General features: G+C 32.6%; 4 protein-coding genes across 4 annotated transcripts; 2 read left to right on the top strand and 2 right to left on the bottom strand.

Annotated features, from left to right (window-relative positions):
- Positions 1-5,850: 5,850 nt before the first annotated feature.
- Positions 5,851-6,324, top strand: OCT59_009201 (uncharacterized protein; the record flags this gene model as incomplete). The annotated part of the gene is made up of 1 exon (XM_066133382.1): positions 5,851-6,324. One exon carries the CDS (start codon positions 5,851-5,853, stop codon positions 6,322-6,324), a length of 474 nt encoding a protein of 157 aa, XP_065999826.1.
- Positions 6,325-11,594: 5,270 nt separating this feature from the next.
- On the bottom strand, positions 11,595-12,059 carry OCT59_009200 (uncharacterized protein; the record flags this gene model as incomplete). Its single annotated transcript, XM_066133381.1, has 3 exons — positions 11,595-11,679; positions 11,751-11,971; positions 12,042-12,059. 3 exons carry the CDS (start codon positions 12,057-12,059, stop codon positions 11,595-11,597), a joined length of 324 nt encoding a protein of 107 aa, XP_065999825.1.
- A 1,922-nt stretch (positions 12,060-13,981) lies between these two features.
- On the bottom strand, positions 13,982-14,296 carry OCT59_009199 (uncharacterized protein; the record flags this gene model as incomplete). The annotated part of the gene is made up of 1 exon (XM_066133380.1): positions 13,982-14,296. One exon carries the CDS (start codon positions 14,294-14,296, stop codon positions 13,982-13,984), a length of 315 nt encoding a protein of 104 aa, XP_065999824.1.
- A 2,725-nt stretch (positions 14,297-17,021) lies between these two features.
- OCT59_009198 (uncharacterized protein) lies at positions 17,022-17,808 on the top strand (the record flags this gene model as incomplete). Its single annotated transcript, XM_066133379.1, has 2 exons — positions 17,022-17,257; positions 17,322-17,808. The coding sequence occupies 2 exons, from the start codon at positions 17,022-17,024 to the stop codon at positions 17,806-17,808; spliced, it is 723 nt and encodes a 240-aa protein (XP_065999823.1).
- Positions 17,809-18,611: the final 803 nt, after the last annotated feature.

The raw sequence follows: 18,611 nt of genomic DNA, 5'->3' as shown, positions 1-18,611 counted from the left end.
CATTTAAAAGTTTATAAACTAATAAATTAATAAATACCATTCAAAGTGCACAAGACAAGATTTAAAAATAAAGGTTAAGTGAGTCTTCCAATCTCTTTCATAATCCAGATCATGTAAAGCTAATCCTAAACCTTTGGCTTGTGCACTATCTAAATCTGCCAAAATACATCCAATACCTTCTTTGTAAATATGTTGAAACTTAATGTATTGTCATAAATTACTTGGAACAAAGATGAAAATAACCTATGATATCCTTCAGCTGTAAAAACATTTGTGAAAACTCTACAAAATGACAATACTTTAAAATAAAAGTTATATATTTTTTCTAATATATTTATTAAATTGAACTTAAAAAAAACAAAAATTCACTTACTTAAATGATGATTAGAATCATATGTATTTATTTCAACTCTCCTTTTACTCATTTGAAACTAACATCAATTTGAAACCATTCAAGTGCAATCAACCTTTTGGCTTGTTCAGCAAGCATGCATGTAATAATTACTTGTACATTATTTGTAAAAAAATCTAAAAAATAGTAATTATTAATTATATAATTTATGATCATTGCAGGTGATTTTAATGCCATCGTCGATAAATATATGGACACCAAAATTTTAGATTTTTTGAATAATAACAGTTTTATCGATACATTTAGAGAAGCTAAACCCTGATCTCAGAAAATTCACATGGTCTAACAGCATGAATGCGACTCATATAGATTATATATGGCTGAGTCCTAATTGGTGTAATGAATTACTACACAGCACGATCATAGATGCACAAATGTGCACTTCTAGTGACCATAACATAGTGACTTGCATTGTTAACATGTCGGATATTATTAGAAATTATAAAAGATCAACCTGTGCAAGGAAGAACAATGAAAGAATAATTTTCAACTACGCAGATATGAATAAAGAAAAATGGGACAAATACAAATTGAATACGCACAATTGTTTAAGGATCCTGAACTCTGGAAAATCCTCGACCAGCCTTAGCATGATATACAGGATCTCAATAGGATATAGTTGATTATTAAAGGACACATGCTTAAATGTGCAACTAGCTCTATACCAAACAAAAAAGTTCGTATGGGCGCAAATATGTCAAAGAAAAAAGTAGATTTACTAATCCCAAAACACTTGTACGTGCAGTTAAGACAACTTTGTTTAATGTATTTAACATGCAAGAGATTAATGGGTCAACCCATACCTATTACATATATTAATCACATCAATCAGCAATGCAACAATGTCAAATTAAATGCCCCTGATGCAGTTTGGAATGCAGCCTGGGCAAACCATGTTAAAGATGCGTGGACAGTAACTATGAACATTATTAAACAACATCAAACATCTGCGCAGAACAAGTTGATTGAGGATTTTATTAATAAAAGAGCTTCTATGAAACAAAATAACCAAACCAAAATGCTCAACAGTTTATTAAATAGACATAAAGATAAGATTGTCATGGACAGACTGATTCAAGACAACACAACAGACAACTCGATCAACAATCTCAAAAGAGCGGAGTGACATCTATGAGCCGATTGGATCTATCAACGATGATATTTATAAAGATATAATGGAACAACTTACAGTCGATGAATGGTTTGCTACCTTAAAGGAATGTAATGACTCATCAGTACCAGGTTTATCGAATATAGGGTACAAACTTATTAAAAAAGCTGGCGACAAGGCACAAGACTGTTTTAGACGTTTGCCATCTTTTCAGAGGAATGGACAACATCACAAATTTTTCCAATCCCAAAACTGAAGGAATGGAAATGTTTAAAGAAACTTACAGTAAAAATTATCACTAAAAGACTGAGTGTGCACTTACTACAACACGATGTCCTCAAAGGACCAAATTTCGCAGGCCTCAGGAGGTTTCACAAACACTCCAATTCATGTGATCAATAACATTATTGAAGACGCACACGCTTCAAAGAAAGAATTGTGGATTTGCGAGACTGAAAAAAAACTCTTTTCCAAATACATTTTTTATGAAAATTTCTGCGTAATAATTTTTTTTAAAAAATAATCCCCTTTATTAAATTTTATTACATAAATATAAAAATGTCTATGGATAAGAGCCAAACAACAAATGAAGAAGCTTTAGACTTCGTTTCCAAGTTTAACGAAACTTATTTTCAAACTTTTACACACCACTTAAGTTCTTTTGTACAGGATGGTTTCCTCAAGGACTTATTTGAAAAAAACCCCTCAGTACCTAAGGATAAAGCCCAGTTACTGATACAGAAGTTTGGCGAAACAGCCAACCCTGCGAACTTCACTTCACAAGCTCAAGCTACGAATATACAACCCACCACTCTTTCGCTAATATTTTCTATAGCGCTATATGCTGCGTTCAAGTCTTGGGATAATCCAGTACCTATCAAGCTTCCATCAATGCCTGATATAGTAATGACCCCCGTTGATCAAACTGGGATACCTGAACATTCCCGGAAGAAAGATAAACAAAAGGCGCGTATTACAGATGATAAACAAGTTGCGAACCAATCAACAAAGGCAAAAGCTGATGCCAAAACACCAGCCAAAAATTCCCATAAGGGAAAGAAATCATCCGAACTGGAGGCTACACAGATACTGACAGAATACAAAGCTGTCGGAGAGGAGCAAGAGCGAATCCGAGACATAATAGTTTACGATATCCCGTATACCTGGAACCTGCAGAAAATAATAGCAGAGTTAAAATTTTGGGGGAACGCTATTAAATGTTCCGTTAAACGGCAACATAAGTATCAGACTCTTTGAGTCAAAATAGCACTTTCCTCATTTGCCCTTCCCCAGTTTAATAAATATTGGACGACAGACCTGGGAGGTATACCCGTTAGATGGTTCCCCGCGAGTTGGACTTTACAAGAAAGAAAACAACGTGAAAAGTTCCAAGCCGTTATTCATGACATTCTGGAGGATATGACGATGGCTATCTTGTGGATGGACCGTAAACCATGTGAATTTTTAATTAAGTGCGGTGCTAGCTCATTTAAAATCATTCAAACAAGTAAAGGACGGAGGAAACTTGTGGCCTATTTCGAGAATTGGGAGACCACACTAAGGGCCTTAGATACGCCACAGTTTTTCGTACCTGACGGTAAGGAATTGAAATGGTGTCAACACTCCATTCCTAAATTGAAGAAAGCACAAATCAAACCGAAGGCTAAAAATACACCGAATCCGAAAAAATCAGGTAAGTCTGATAAGAATTTGGAAAGTAATCAGCCTAAGAAGAAGGATAAACCTACATCCTTGAAGAAAGTCCTGATAAATAATAACCAGGAGGAGAAACACCCGAAGAATCAGAAGAAGGCAAAGAATACCTCGAAGATTAAGGGTGGTAATAAAGATAACAAGGCGGTTTTAGCAGAGATTTTAACTTTATTACAGAAACTTGTTTAGCCTACGCTTTAATTAGCGGTTTTACGAATTTCAGAATTGTATTATTTTTTAGGATAGAATAGGTTTATGTGTATGCACCACAATTTCTTGGAAAGGGGACTTGTCCTTTGCACTTTTTTCCCCCTCCTTTTTTTACCCAGTGTGTTTGCCTGGACTTTTATCAGACGTGGTAGTAGTGCAGGTCTTTTTTTTTTCAAATAGTTCGGGTTGGCTTCCGGCTCCTCTGGAAATCGATGGTAGGATTTAGTTGGGTTGTATTACTTCAGAATCATACTCACATTTGTATCCCCTGCCGGTTTCACATAAAATAAATAAATAAATAAAATAGAATTGTGGATTTGCAATAAATACAAAAAAACTCTTTCTCCTTTTCATTTTTACGAAAATTTCTGCAAAAATTTTTTTAAATTTCTTCACTTTATTTAAAAATTTTTTACATAAAATAAAAATGTCGAACATGGGAGACTCAGTAGAAAATATATCTGTTGATGACTTTTTAGAGTTCGTTTCAGCAGAAGGGGAAACGTTCTTATCTTATACAACATTTCAGCTTGGACAGTTTGTTGAGAACGGTTTCCTCAAAACTTTGTTTGATAAAAACCCACAGCAACCTGTGGATAAAGCACAGCTTTTAGTAGATATGTTTGGCGAGTCTGCCAACCCGAACAACTTCGCTCAACAGGCGGCATTGACGAATATACAACCAACCACCCTTTCACTATTATTTTCTATAGCCCTTTACGCTTCGTCCAGGTCATGGGATAATTTTGCTACCCGCGCCTATACGAGATTTGGTGACATGGGTGACTCAGAGTCGGAATGTCCCTCCGCTGAAGATGAATTTGGATCTACGTACATATCAACACCGAAGACTACACCAAAACCAGTATATGTTACACCCCGTGTTGCAGCTGATAAACAAATCATACACCAATCATTTACGGCAAATCCTGAGGCACAAACCTCGGACAAACAAAATACCCTATTTTTGGGGGCAAAAACTACCGCACCTGGGGCCACACATATACTGACAGGATACAAAGAAAGCGATGATGAGCGAGAGCAAGTCAGAGACATTATTGTATACAACATTCCGTATACCTGGGACGTTAATAAAATCTTAGGAGAATTAACGTTATGGGGCAAAACTCTTAAGTTGTCATTAAAACGGCAACACAAATACCAGACTCTTAGAGTCAAAATTGTTTTGAACTCATTTTCCCTTCCCCAATTCACCAAGTTCTGGACGACTGACCTGGGAGATATACCAGTGAGATGGTTTCCCGCAAGTTGGACTTTACGAGAAAGGAAACAACGCGAAAAGTTCCAAGCCGTCATTCACAATATTCCGGTTGAGATGACAATGGCTACCTTGTGGGCAGACCGTAAACCACAACCATTTTTAATGATGTGCGGTGTTAGCGCGTTTAAAATTATACAAACAAGTAAAGGTAAGAGGAAGCTCGTAGGATATTTCGAGAATTGGGAGGCTACACTCAAAGCCCTAGGAACTCCGCAAGCTTTCTGGGAGAATTTCCTGGAGTTGAAATGGTGTCAACATTTCTTACCTACCTTGAAGAAAGCACCAACCAAATAAAAGGCAAAGAATGTTCTTGACAAGAAGCCTGGGAAATCCGTGCAACAGTCTGGTAACGTTAACCTTAAGAAGAAAAACCAGAAATCCTCAACCAGTGCTAAGAAGCAAGCCAAATCTACTAAAGACTCGTTGAAGGATCCCAAATCCCAGAAGTCGAAGTCCAATAAGAAGCCCAGGGATAAAGGAGGTAATAAGGATAACACGGAGGTTTTAGCAGAAATTTTATCCTTACTGCGAAAACTAGTATAGCAATTTCGTTCGGTTAACGCTGGCGATTCTTTCTTTTTTTCTTAAAGATTTAGTAGTTATAAGAATAATAGATTTTATTCAGAATAAGCAGAATTAATTTTTTTCTTTCTTTTTTGACTGGGAACTCTCGCTAAATTAGTGTTTGAGTGTCTTTTTTTTTTGTTCTATTTGGTTCGTCGCTTGAGTTGTGGCCAAGCCTGCATTCCTTGTGGAGCGAGGCTAGGCGACCCCTTCGATTCGTTTGAGAGGTTGGGTTGATCATTAATTTGGAATAATGGTCTTACTTTGTAGGTTCCTGTTCCTATGTATTGTGCGACCCCAGTACTAGTCTTTATTTTAAAAATAAAAATAAATAAAATAAAAGAATTGTGGATTTGCCTGCAAGATATGACGAAGGCTTTTGATTCAGTCGGAATGATCCCATTAGAAATGGTGCTAAAAAGGATGGATTTCATTATTAATTTATTCAAAAACAGGAAACTTCAAATAATCATGGCATATGGACTTTCGAATGTTTTCCAGGTAGGGACGGCATAGATCAGGGAGAAACAATTTCACCACTCATTTGGCGCATTTTCTATGATCCTAGATTTTCACAATGTTGTTGCATCTGAAACTACACTTAAGGTTTCTTGTATAGCATACGCAGACGATACTGCATGGATTGCTTCTAATAAAGATGAGATAACAAAGATCATCAGCATATCAAACTCATTCTTCAAACTCAATGATATTACGATCAATGGAGAAAAGTCTGAACTCCTGGTTTGGAACACACCAAAAGGCACTTCAAATGAAATTAATATGGGAACCGACTTGACATTGATAAAAGCCAACCCTCCCTTAAAAGATGCTAGATATCTGGGCATTTATATCAGAAGCAGAGCAGTCCAGAGTCATGTATTTAAAAGAGCGCAACAAGAAATTACTTCAATAACTAACGCACTTAGACACAAGAAGGTCACAGCAAGCCAAATAGCATATGTCAATAATGTAGTTTTAATGGCAAGGCTCGAATACAGACTGAAAACTACCTTAGTTAGTGAAAATTAATGCCAAACACTTCATAATCTACTTAAGACAAAAATGAGAATCACAAGGTCCGCGAATAATAATATTTTCACGTACCAAAATATTGTGCATTTACGTACAGCACAATATTTGGAATTTATTATTAGAATTAATTCACGAGATTGGGATGGAATTACAAGGATGCATATTGGTTAAATTAATTTACAAAATAACTTTAACTTTAATTTATTGAAATCATTTAAGGATCAAATGTTTAGCTTTAGGAAAGGCCATTGAATCTTTTATTAAATGACCTGCAGAATTACTTGATATTAACTTTCTAGATCACATTACACACAACAATGGTGTAGATATGTTATCCTGGACTCAGATCAAAAAGATTTTTGGTAAAAATCCCAAAGGGCCAATCCCAAATTTTTTTTAATACTTGGAAGAAATAGCTATCGATCAGAATTTGAACGGACAACATACATTAATAGAACGGTACCAAGCTACGATTACCCTGATTAATAAGACTATTACACTTACACCTTCTCCTCCTTCAAGCGATGGAAGGCGTAAAGAATGGATCATTACACGCGATGGAGATGAGTACCAATTCGGAAAAATTTTAAAGAAAAATCTCATTCAGTTCTCATATCAACATTGGATCAGACAAGATAACAATAATTTGATTACCAAATGCGTCAGATGCTCAACCAACTCGACTCACATAAAGGATGATCCTGTGTGTGTAAAGAAGGAAAAATATCACAAATCAACAATTATTGATGTAAAATGTTCAACTAAGGACACTTCCAATTATGAGATTTTGACACCTGTTGATTTGATCAAGATGAGAATAATCACGAAACCTTCATGGCATGAGAATGAATCCCCTTTCATATCACTTGATATCCCGAGTTATGACCTAGACATTATTAAAAGAACCATTTCATCTATACATGCCACCCAAATTATTTTGGGCTGCCATAATTATAAGTAAAATCCCAAATTCAATTATAGCATCCCAAATTATTTTGGCACTTTACATAGTAAATTATATATAAATTGAATAAATTACGGCATCCCAAATTATAATTATGGCATCCCAAAATAATTTGGGCAGCATGTATAATCTCATCAACATTACTAATCACGGAGTTCTCAGATGCCTCGAACAATTTGACAATCAATTAGTCGCCCCCAGTGAATTATGTTTACACATTCATATGAACGGATAGTCAGGCAGCGATCGATGGTATCAACACAGTGAACAATATGGTATTGAGACATGGCCACAAATGATAGACCGCAAGAAAACTCTTTCCCAAATACATTTTTTACGAAAATTTCTGTGTAATAATTTTTTTTAAAAAATAATCCCCTTTATTAAATTTTATTACATAAATATAAAAATGTCTATGGATAAGAGCCGAACACCAAACGAAGAAGCTTTAGACTTTGTTTCCAAGTTTAACGAAATTTATTTTCAAACTTTTACACACCACTTAAGTTCTTTTGTACAGGACGGTTTCCTCAAAGACTTATTTGAAAAGAACCCCTCAGTACCTAAGGATAAAGCCCGGATACTGATAGAGCGGTTTGGCGAGACAGCCAACCCTGCGAACTTCACTTCACAAGCTCAAGCTACGAATATACAACCCACCACCCTTTCGCTAATATTTTCTATAGCGCTATATGCTGCGTCCAAGTCTTGGGATAATTTTTCTACCCAATTCTATCTCAATTTTGGCGATACGGGTAATGATGATGATGACGATGATGATGGATCTCAAAATACAGATGATTATCTGATGGATGAGTCATATCCACTTGAGCCCGATGTAGATGAACTTTTACGCCAAGGATTTCAAATGCCACCAAATCCAGTACCTATCAAGCTTCCATCAATGCCTGATATAGTAATGCCCCTGTTAATCAAACTGTGATACCCAAAAATTCCCGGAAGAAAGATAAACAAAAGGCGCGTGTTACAGATGATAAACAAGTCACGAACCAATCAACAAAGGCAAAACCTGACGTGAAAACATCAGCCAAAAATACCCATAAGGGAAAGAAATCATCCGAACCGGAGGCTACACAGATACTGATAGGATACGAAGCTGTCGGAGACGAGCAAGAGTGAATCTGAGACATAATAGTTTACGATATCCCGTATACCTGGAACCTGCAGAAAATAATAGCAGAGTTAAAATTTTGGGGGAACGCTATTAAATGTTCCGTTAAATGGCAATATAAGTATCAGACTCTTTGAGTCAAAATAGCACTTTCCTCATTTGCCCTTCCCCAGTTTAATAAATATTGGATGACAGACCTGGGAGGTATACCCGTTAGATGGTTCCCTGCAAGTTGGACTTTACGAGAAAGAAAACAACGTGAAAAATTCCAAGCCGTTATTCATGACATTCCGGAGTTTATGACGATGGCTACCTTGTGGATGGACCGTAAACCATGTGAATTTTTAATGAAGTGCGGTGCTAGCTCATTTAAAATAATCCAAACAAGCAATGGAAGGAGGAAACTCGTGGCCTATTTCAAGAATTGGGAGACCACACTAAGGGCCTTAGATACGCCACAGTTTTTCGTACCTGACGGTAAGGAGTTGAAATGGTGTCGACACTCCATTCCTACCTTGAAGAAAGCACAAAACAAACCGAAGGCTAAAAATACACCGAATCTGAAAAAATCAGGTAAGTCTGATAAGAATTTGGAAAGTAATCAGCCTAAGAAGAAGGATAAACTTACATCCTCGAAGAAAGTCCTGAAAAATAATAACCAGGAAGAGAAAAACCCGAAGACTCAGAAGAAGGCAAAGAATACTTCAAAGAAAAAGGGTGGTAATAAAGATAACAAGGCGGTTTTAGCAGAAATTTTAACTTTATTACAGAAACTAGTTTAGCCTACGCTTTAATTAGCGGTTTTACAAATTTCAGAATTGTATTATTTTTTAGGATAGAACAGATTTATGTGTTTGCACCATAATTTCTTGGAAAGGGGACTTGTCCTCTCCACTTTTTTCCCCCTCCTATTTTTACCCAGTGTGTTCGCCTGGACTTTTTACCGGACGTGGTAGTAGTACAGGTCTTTTATTTTCAAGTAGTTTGGGTTGGCTTCCAGCTCCTCTGGAAATTGATGGTAGGATTAATTTGGGTTGTATTACTTCGGGATCATGCCCTTTGTAAAATCCCCTGCCGGCTTCACATAAAATAAAATAAAATAAAATAAATGGCCACAAATGATGGTACAACGCGGTTACTAAAAAAATCATAACCGATCTGTCAATTCTAATAGATTAGTTGACTTACAATTTATATGTAGTTATAGTTTTCCTTTATTATTTCTGCCAGTTTGGCATAGTATAGAAATAGATAGACTTGTTTGGAATCATTGGAAGAGGTTACGTGGTCTTTGAATAGTAATTGGAAGGATTATTTCAATAACCAAACACATGATATATCAATAGAATGGAATTGGACCGCACACTGGTGCTATCTTAATAACATTAACAAGAGCCGTTGTAATAATATTGATACCAACAATACTCTAATTAATTTCATAAAGTCTTCAAATAACTTATTACCTACAGTTGACAATCTCAGAAAACATAACGACATTTATGATGATGTACTGTGTCCAGCTTGCTGTGATCATGAAGAGACTTTGAACCATTTAGTAATATGTGCTGGATTGGAACAAGCGTTCCTCACTGCTGAAAAAGAAATGATAGATAAGATTCGAACGTTCCAAGTGCAAAAAATCTGTCATGATCAATGAACTCTACATCACCATATTTGAATATAGAGACCCAGCTTTTCCTGAACCGAAACAAAGGAATAGACAGGAATTACTATGTGGTTTGATTTCACACACGATCGTAAAGAGGCTTAAAAAACTCACATCAAGAAAAATTGCTTCATGCCTGTCTCTAAAGATCATTAAATACTTTCATGAAGCTTTTAGGGAACATGTTTGGAAACCACACCTCAGGACAAGTGTAAGACCTCAAAGACACATAAGGAGGACATAGAAACTCAACGCAATCATTATTGACATACTCTAACTCATTTCGTGAACAAAAGGTATCAAAATATAATGAAGGCTTGCGTCACCTCCTTGGAAGTCTAGGAAAATTTCCATTCAACATAAAAAAACAATAATAATGATAAAAAAAAATTATGATAAAGTTGCAGCGTAATGGGTCCCGTGATCACCAGACATTGAAGATAGGGCCTTTATGGCTAAGATGACCTATTACTAAACGAATTCTACCTACGACAGTGCACACGTGGGGTACTACCGGTATGACGAGTGGTTTGTAGTTTAATTATATTAGAGTAGTTATTAGGGAATTTTACTTTGTATATATTTTCTTTATTTTTTTACTTTAATAAAACTGCAAATGCGCTGCAGAAAAAAAACAGATGTAAATTAAATTTAAAAACTTATCAATTTTATGAACATAATTAGATAAATTAGAATTTGCTATTAATACATTATGATATATACCCATTACTCTTTGACCAAATGGATGCAAATTTTTATAGGCTTTTCCTATCAAATAATGTAATTTATCAATATTATTCAATGATACATGTACTTCTGCTAGGATATCTTTGTTAAAATATGCTTTGATTAAATTTCCTATTAATTAATATAGTATATTAAAATATTAATAATACAACAATAATAAAGTATTCACTAAAATTCAATATTATACCTGATAAAATAGATCTTGAAGTGGTAGTATCATCCTGATAAATTGCCAAGATTGTAAATTGTTTTTAATTCCAGCAGGTGTTCTGTGGAGAATGGTTGTGAACACCAATACAAATAAGAGCAACAAATAGACATTCAGCAATATTGTGAGGAATAATTTTGATAAATTGTACTAAGCATGATTTTTCAATTATATCACTGCAGACAGCAGTTCCATTGTTTAAATGAGGAATTTCTTAAATTTAAAAATTAGATAATTATATATGGCACTATAATACAATATAAAACTAAATAATTAGATACATTACCACATTTTTTGCGTCTACAATTTCTAGGAATTATCATACTACAATTTGCCATTTCTCGCGCCTAAAATAATTAATTTAGTTTTTAGTTTTAAAAAATAGAAAATGCAAAAGATTTTTAGTACTTACAGGTGCAGTACCAGAAAATAGATTTTGGGGAAGTGAAATATCTATTTCTTCTGGTTTAATTTTAATAAATCGATACCATTGATCACCCTGTTTGAATTTATCAATAAAATATGTAAACTATTTGAGTTTGATAATTAGTCATCTTCCAATACGAGCTCTTCCATCATAAGATATATTCTCTTTTTTAAAAGGGTAAGAAGATTCATTTACTGCCAAAAATAAACTAAATAAATTTATAAATCATTTAGTTCAAAATAATAAACAAAATCAAAGGAATAATTGTTAATATCTTACATGTATGTTTTGGCTTCTTTGGAATTAATGTCTTGCTGTTGTGTGTACTTTTTAAAAGTTTCAGAATCAAAATCAATGCTACAATGCTCTTGGTTGACAAATTCTTGATCAGTAATTAATGCCCTGGCACATTCTTTTATCTTTTTAATTGATATTCTACCAAAAAAAGGACACTCCTTAATATTTGAAGAACCACCTGAACCATTTGTTGAATATTGAATCTTATCATAATAATAGAATTTTAATTAAATATATATATTTGCTATCAAATCAAATTCAATATATACTTACATCTGAAAAAGCATCCATGTGATTCTTCCAACCAGTGACATTGTATATTGTTGACTTCCTCCAGTAAGGTTTCTGGGTATTCTACAAAAACAGTTGTATAGATTATTTTTGGAACTTGTAGTTTGGAAGTAAAGAAAGCAACTGTTTCATCATTTTCATCATCTTCACTTTTATCTTCATTAATATCATCTCTATCCTATTTGATTTTATTTATTAGAAAGGATAAAATATTATCTTATTTCACACATTATTTACCTTATCTTAATTAACTATTTTTGCAACATCTGCAAAATCTTCTGCATTATATTCTTCAATATCTGAAAGCTCAATAATGGATGACATTGTAAATTTGTAATTTTGAAAAATGTAAAATTGGAATAGATTGATTTTTTTTAATAAAAAAAAGTATTTTGACATGTTACATTATTTAGTATGCGTTTTTGATTTGTGATCAAAAATAAGTTACTATTTAACTACTTACCATATTTATTTAAAATCAAGTTGGATAATTGATTTATATAGATATAAGGATGTAAAAATTATTAATTATTTTGGTACATTGTGGTCAAATTTTGATTTAAGAATAAAATCAAATTGCTACTTCTTCTAAAATAATCTTTAATAAATAAATTCCAATATTTACAGTGATTTATGGCAATATAATTGTCGTGATTAAAGTAATAGATCGGTAATCTAAAAAATTTTACATATTTAATAAATTAACTTAATTTGGTTAATAAATATTTAATAGACCAAGTAATAAATTTTCTCACTCCTATTCAAAATTACATTATAATTAGTATTAAATAACATTATAAAACATGATAATTAGTAAATAAACATTATAATTATTAGTGAATGAAATTAATTATATAAATAAACATTATATTTAGTTGATTACATTTAGTAAATAAAAAAAAAAGAATAAGAAACGAAGTTAAATGTCATTTCTTAAAGTAAATTTCAAAGAAAATCCTTTTCCACTTAGTGATATCATTCCTAAAAAAAAAGAGAATTTAAAGTTTCTTAAAAATAAATGTAAATGAATTATTTTTTAATTATCTATTTATGCCATGTAAATTTACGACATTACGGCACCAAATTAAATTATGGCATTACGGCGTCAAATTAAATTACAGCATTACGGCATTTACGATTTGCAGTTTTTTTTTACGGTGATACAGCACATGCTGTAACCGTAAAAATAATTCTGATGGCATCTATACTAGTAATTATAGTACATATACACAAAAAAATACATAACAATAACAAAGCAAACCATATCCACATTTGCCAATTATCAGTTATGTGGCGCAGTACTGATTAAAATCAATCAAAACCCATAACACAAATACTGACAGGATACAAAGAAGAGTGAGAGCAAGTCAGAGACATTATTGTGTGATATTCCTTTTTTTTTTTTGCTGCAGCACATATAGATTTATTAAGATTTTAACAATAAGTTCATACAATACACGTAAAATTACCATAAATCCTAATTTAGTAAAGAACTACACCATCTGCTAATTTGGCGAAGCAACCATATGTGCACTATCAGTAAAGGACTTAGGCTAGGGGAGTAAGTCTACCTTTTTCAGGTGTCTTTTCTTAGTGCCCCCAAGGACCAGTGTTGGAAATTCAATGTGCGGAGTGTGTGCGCGCACAAATTTTAAAAACTCCGCACATGACCAAAAATTTTTGCGTGCGCTTTGCGCACACAAAAATTTGCATATCTGACACATTCTTGTATATTTTACACATTTCCGCACATTGCATATGAATTTGCGCACATAAAAATTGCAAATAATGTGTGGATTCTGCACATGATTTAAAATCTGAATTTCCAACACTGCCAAGGACTCACTGCTACTGCAGATGAAACCCATATCGAACAAAAAAAAATAAAAGGAGCAGAACAATAAGTCAGGTAAAAAAAAAATTTAAATTAGTATTTTACAGATACGAAGTTTACTATACTGTCTACCACAATCGATCATTATAATTAATATTTCTGGGAATTTTTTCATAACAATATCTAAACCGAAATCTTTCAAGTTATTTTTTGATAATTGAAAAGGTAGAAATCTACATATAGTCGCCAAGGCCAAGCAGTCATCCCGCCAGTTCTCAAGCCTTCTTAGTAGTGATCTAATTTCTGCTAACAATGTTAGTTTTCCAGATTCACTACCGTCCAAACCTTTTTTCATATTCTTTAAAGTTGAAGATATGTGTTTTTTTCCAATAGGTTTGCTCATCTTAATCTTGTTATCTGTAGTATTTGTTCTAACCTTGTTAGCTGAGTCTTGGTTCTGCTTCTGATTTCGGCCACTTCTTGGTGATCAATTCTGACCTTTAGATAGTTGAGATTGTATATGATATTCTGTATACCTAGGATGTTAAGAAAATCTAAGGAGAATTAATGTTATGGGCAATACTATTAAATTGTCTGTAAAATGGCAACACAAATATCAGACTCTTAGAGTCAAAATAGTGTTGAACTCATTTACCCTTCTCCAATTTAACAAGTTCTGGATGACTAACCTGGAAGGTATACCTGTGAGATGGTTTCTTGCAAGTTGGACTTTATGAGAAAGAAAACAATGTGAGAAGTTCCAAGCTGTAAATCACATAATATCATGTTAAATGCATAATTATGCGATAAATGCATAATTTAAGCTGATCGCATCATAAAATCACATAATTTAAATTATCCCATATCACTGATATCAGAGCGTATAATCCGCAGTAAAACATATTTAATTTGCTATGGATTATCAGTTCAATCATCTTTTTTTCTTTCACAATGCCAAAAAAACAAAAAACATCATCAGTTTTTACTAGATGTAATGAATATAAAGATATTTTTCGAGTTGATGACAATGTTCTCTTTTGCAATTATTGCAATATTTCTATAGACTGGAAGCGTAAATCTACTGTAGATAATCATTGTAAAAGTCAGAAACACGTTATTGATGTAAGAAGTCAAAAAGAAAGCCAGAATAAAACACAACAACTTACCCTTTTATGTACTCAGGCAGTTTCAGAATCAAAAAAACAACTTATTGAAGACCAGACATTCCTCTTGAAAAAGTCAATTCACTACTTCTATTTTTTAAAAAACATGTTAAAAATGGAGGTTCCATTCCTCAAACCCCTACTCTCAGACAAAATTACCTACCTAGCATTTTTGATAAACACTTCCAGTCACTTAAATTATTTTTTGATTCAAAACCTGTGGCCATAATTATGGGTAAAACTACTGATGATTGTGCTCGGAGTGTTGTCAACACCCTTTTTTGTTATCGTAATGAAACAAAATGATTTTCTTGAACATGTAAATAATACCACAATGGGACAAGTTCTCACAACCATTCTTACTCACTTTAATATATCCTTCAATTTGCCATGCCTATTTCTTTCAGATTCAGCCACGTACATGAAAATTATAAATCTTATTGGGTATGTAGGCTGCTGGTAGACATTATTTTTATTGTAAGAGGAGGCGAATTTCATCATGATAATAATTATGGTTACATAGTGGTCGATATTTTTCTTTTTTCTTTTTAATTATTTTGCATTAATTTTCTTGTTCAAAGTGTTTGCACAATCTAATATGAAAAAAAAGTTCTAATTAATAAAAAAGGATTTGTTTTTTTCTAAATAAAATTAAAGAGATATGTGGAGAACATTACCTCAATTTCATACTTTAAAATGTTTTTTAGATAAAATTAAAGAGGTTTTTGTTAATTTTCCTTCCTGAAGAGGATGATACCTGGCTTATTTAAAATGCATGGAATTCCCTCACCATGCAAAATTCCTTTATATAACAAAATGCATTGGAATTCTTAGTTTCAGATGGTTTCATATGCAAAGGATCATATTATCTATTGGCCTTCTTTTTTTAAAGAAGAATTCAATAATGATAAGAAACACAACACTTTGGCTGCTATTAATTCTTTCTTGGAAAATGAAAAGGAATTGCAATTTACTTTAATTTCATTTCCTCTTATGCTAAAGAATTTGTTTAAGATCTTGATTTTTTCCAACAATTAAAAAAACCTGTTTTTCCTTTTGTAGAATTATACCTTCAACAACTTTTACTGCATATATCGAAACATATAGGAATTCAAATGATTTTGGTTTTTTCTTAGAAAACTTAATTAATAGTCTCCAATTTAATACACATAAATCCTATTTCATTTTTTGGGCAGCATTTGAAGCAGCTTATGTCAAGTTTGCTGCACATATTCCTAATCATCCAGCTCAGCCACTTTTCTATGCATGTCAAGTATTTGCAAAAAAACATTTGACAGTATAGTATAATTAAAGAATTTGACAACCTATTAGATGACTTATTACAAGAATGGAGAATTTATTGTAAATTAGATAACGAGTTTTTAAGTGAAATGGAATTGGATTGATATTGGGAAGATAAGGCAATACAACTGCCAATCCTTTCTAATATTGCAATGGATTGCATTTGGCTGCTAATTTCAAGTTGTACCATTGAACAAAGTTTTTCTATGTATAATTCTCTTTTAGATAGTGATCATCAAAATCTGTCTCAAGATTCTCTTATAGCTGATTGCAAAATTGTAAGATCACCTTATGATTTTTTAACCAGTAAAAAATCAAATTAAAAACCTGTTTATTCAACTCCTTAAATAAAAATAGAAATATATCATATGATTCAATATAAATAAATTACTTTAAAATCTTTATTAATTTTAAAAAGTTAAAGTTATTACCAAAATAGGTATTTAAACTTGCTTTTTTACTAATTCTTAAAAATTCAAAATATCAAATTTTCAAATTGAAAATCATAGGGTGGTCTTACAATTTTGCAATCAGCTGTAATGGGCCATATCAAAAAAGATACAATTTCTGAGAAAACATGCCAAAACTACATGTATTTGTGGGGATATAAGTATGATGAAAGAAAAAAGGGGGTTGAAATACAAAAAGGAATGGTTGAAGAGGATGTTTGAATATCAAAGCTTAATAACAGATTTTGATGGTGATACGATGGATATAGTTTCAGAACCCCAACTTAAGCCAGGAGATAAAGAATTAGTTCAGATAACACATGATGAATGCCATTTTTACACAAATGATGGACAGCGGAGAATCTGGATGAGAGAGGATGAAGATATTCTATGCTCAAAACACCAAGGATGCTCTATCATGGTTTTCACCTTCCTTTGTCCATGCCACGGGTTGCAAATGCGGGAAAATCTACACATTAAAAGTAAAGAAGCTTTCATTCTTCGTTCATTACAGAGCATATGCTGGATCAGGTAGGTCAAAAATTTATAGACCTAAAGTTAGGAAATATGATAACACCCATGATAATCAAGAAAGTATTTCTTATGATAGCACCCATGATTATAATAATATCCGTGATAATATTCCTAACAATAATACCCTATTTTATAATGCCTACAAAAATTTTCTTTATGACAACACTTACGAAAGTCTACCACCCACTTATGATAATAATACCTACTATGAAAATCTATCTTATGACGTCTGTTTACCCTATGACACCCTTGAAAATCTATCTTATGATACCTATCTACCTTACGATACATGCGAAAATTTTTCTCATGATGGTATCCTAGATTATGATGTCTCCCGCGAAAATCTAAATGAAAACCTATCTGATTGTAATGAAAATCAATCTAATCAAGTAATAAAAATTTTTCTTCTATCATTAATTTCGTCTTCTAATAAGCAATCTAATTATTTTGTTTCTAATGTTTGTTAGGCCGGACCAATTAAAATGTTTGTTTAACATAACCCCCTTCTCTCATTTTCTAAAAACGGTTCTTGAACAACAACACTATATATTGTCTATATTAGCGAATGATTTAATCAATTACACAAAAGAATATATTTAAGTTTTAGTGTTACATTAATTTATATAAAACACGGAAAATACTATCAAAACTTTATTGATGTATGCTCAACCATAGAAAAATACTGCGTGCTAAAATAAAATTAAGTTTAAATATGTTTGATTATGGACAAATGCTACGTGTCAAATTGAATAAATATAATAAATATTGTAATATTTTTAAGAGATAATTTTGATACATTATTAAATTTTTCAAACATGGTCCATTTTTTTGTTAGCATTGACGAAGGGCAAAAAAATATAATCAGTCAACAAGTTATTAAAATTGTTGAAGAAACATGTACTGTACATTTGGTGAAATATATGAAGCAATTACTGAAGGCGTATTTGGTGTATGTAATGTAAGGGTTTACGTTGGTAAAGGGAATGGCAAGTAGAATAATCTAAGAGAAGGATTGTATGATGATATAACTTTAATGTCAGAGCTAGAATTAAAGTATATACGTTTTATTGTACATACTGAAGAAAATAATATAGTACAACAAAATCAACAATTTGAAAGAAATGCATTTCCCATAAGCCATACTTTCCATCAATTAAAAGAGAAGATACTCAACGAGATGTTTTATACAATGATGTCATAGCATTATTAAAAGAAAACCAAAAAAATGGTTGGAGAGTAGATCAGAAGAAAATTGCGAAAATATTTATCA

Source organism: Rhizophagus irregularis, chromosome 17 (genome assembly GCF_026210795.1).
Source record: "Rhizophagus irregularis chromosome 17, complete sequence".
NCBI lineage: Eukaryota > Fungi > Glomeromycota > Glomeromycetes > Glomerales > Glomeraceae > Rhizophagus > Rhizophagus irregularis.
Note: the sequence above shows the minus strand (reverse complement) of the source record. Positions and strands in the feature narration are given on the sequence as shown.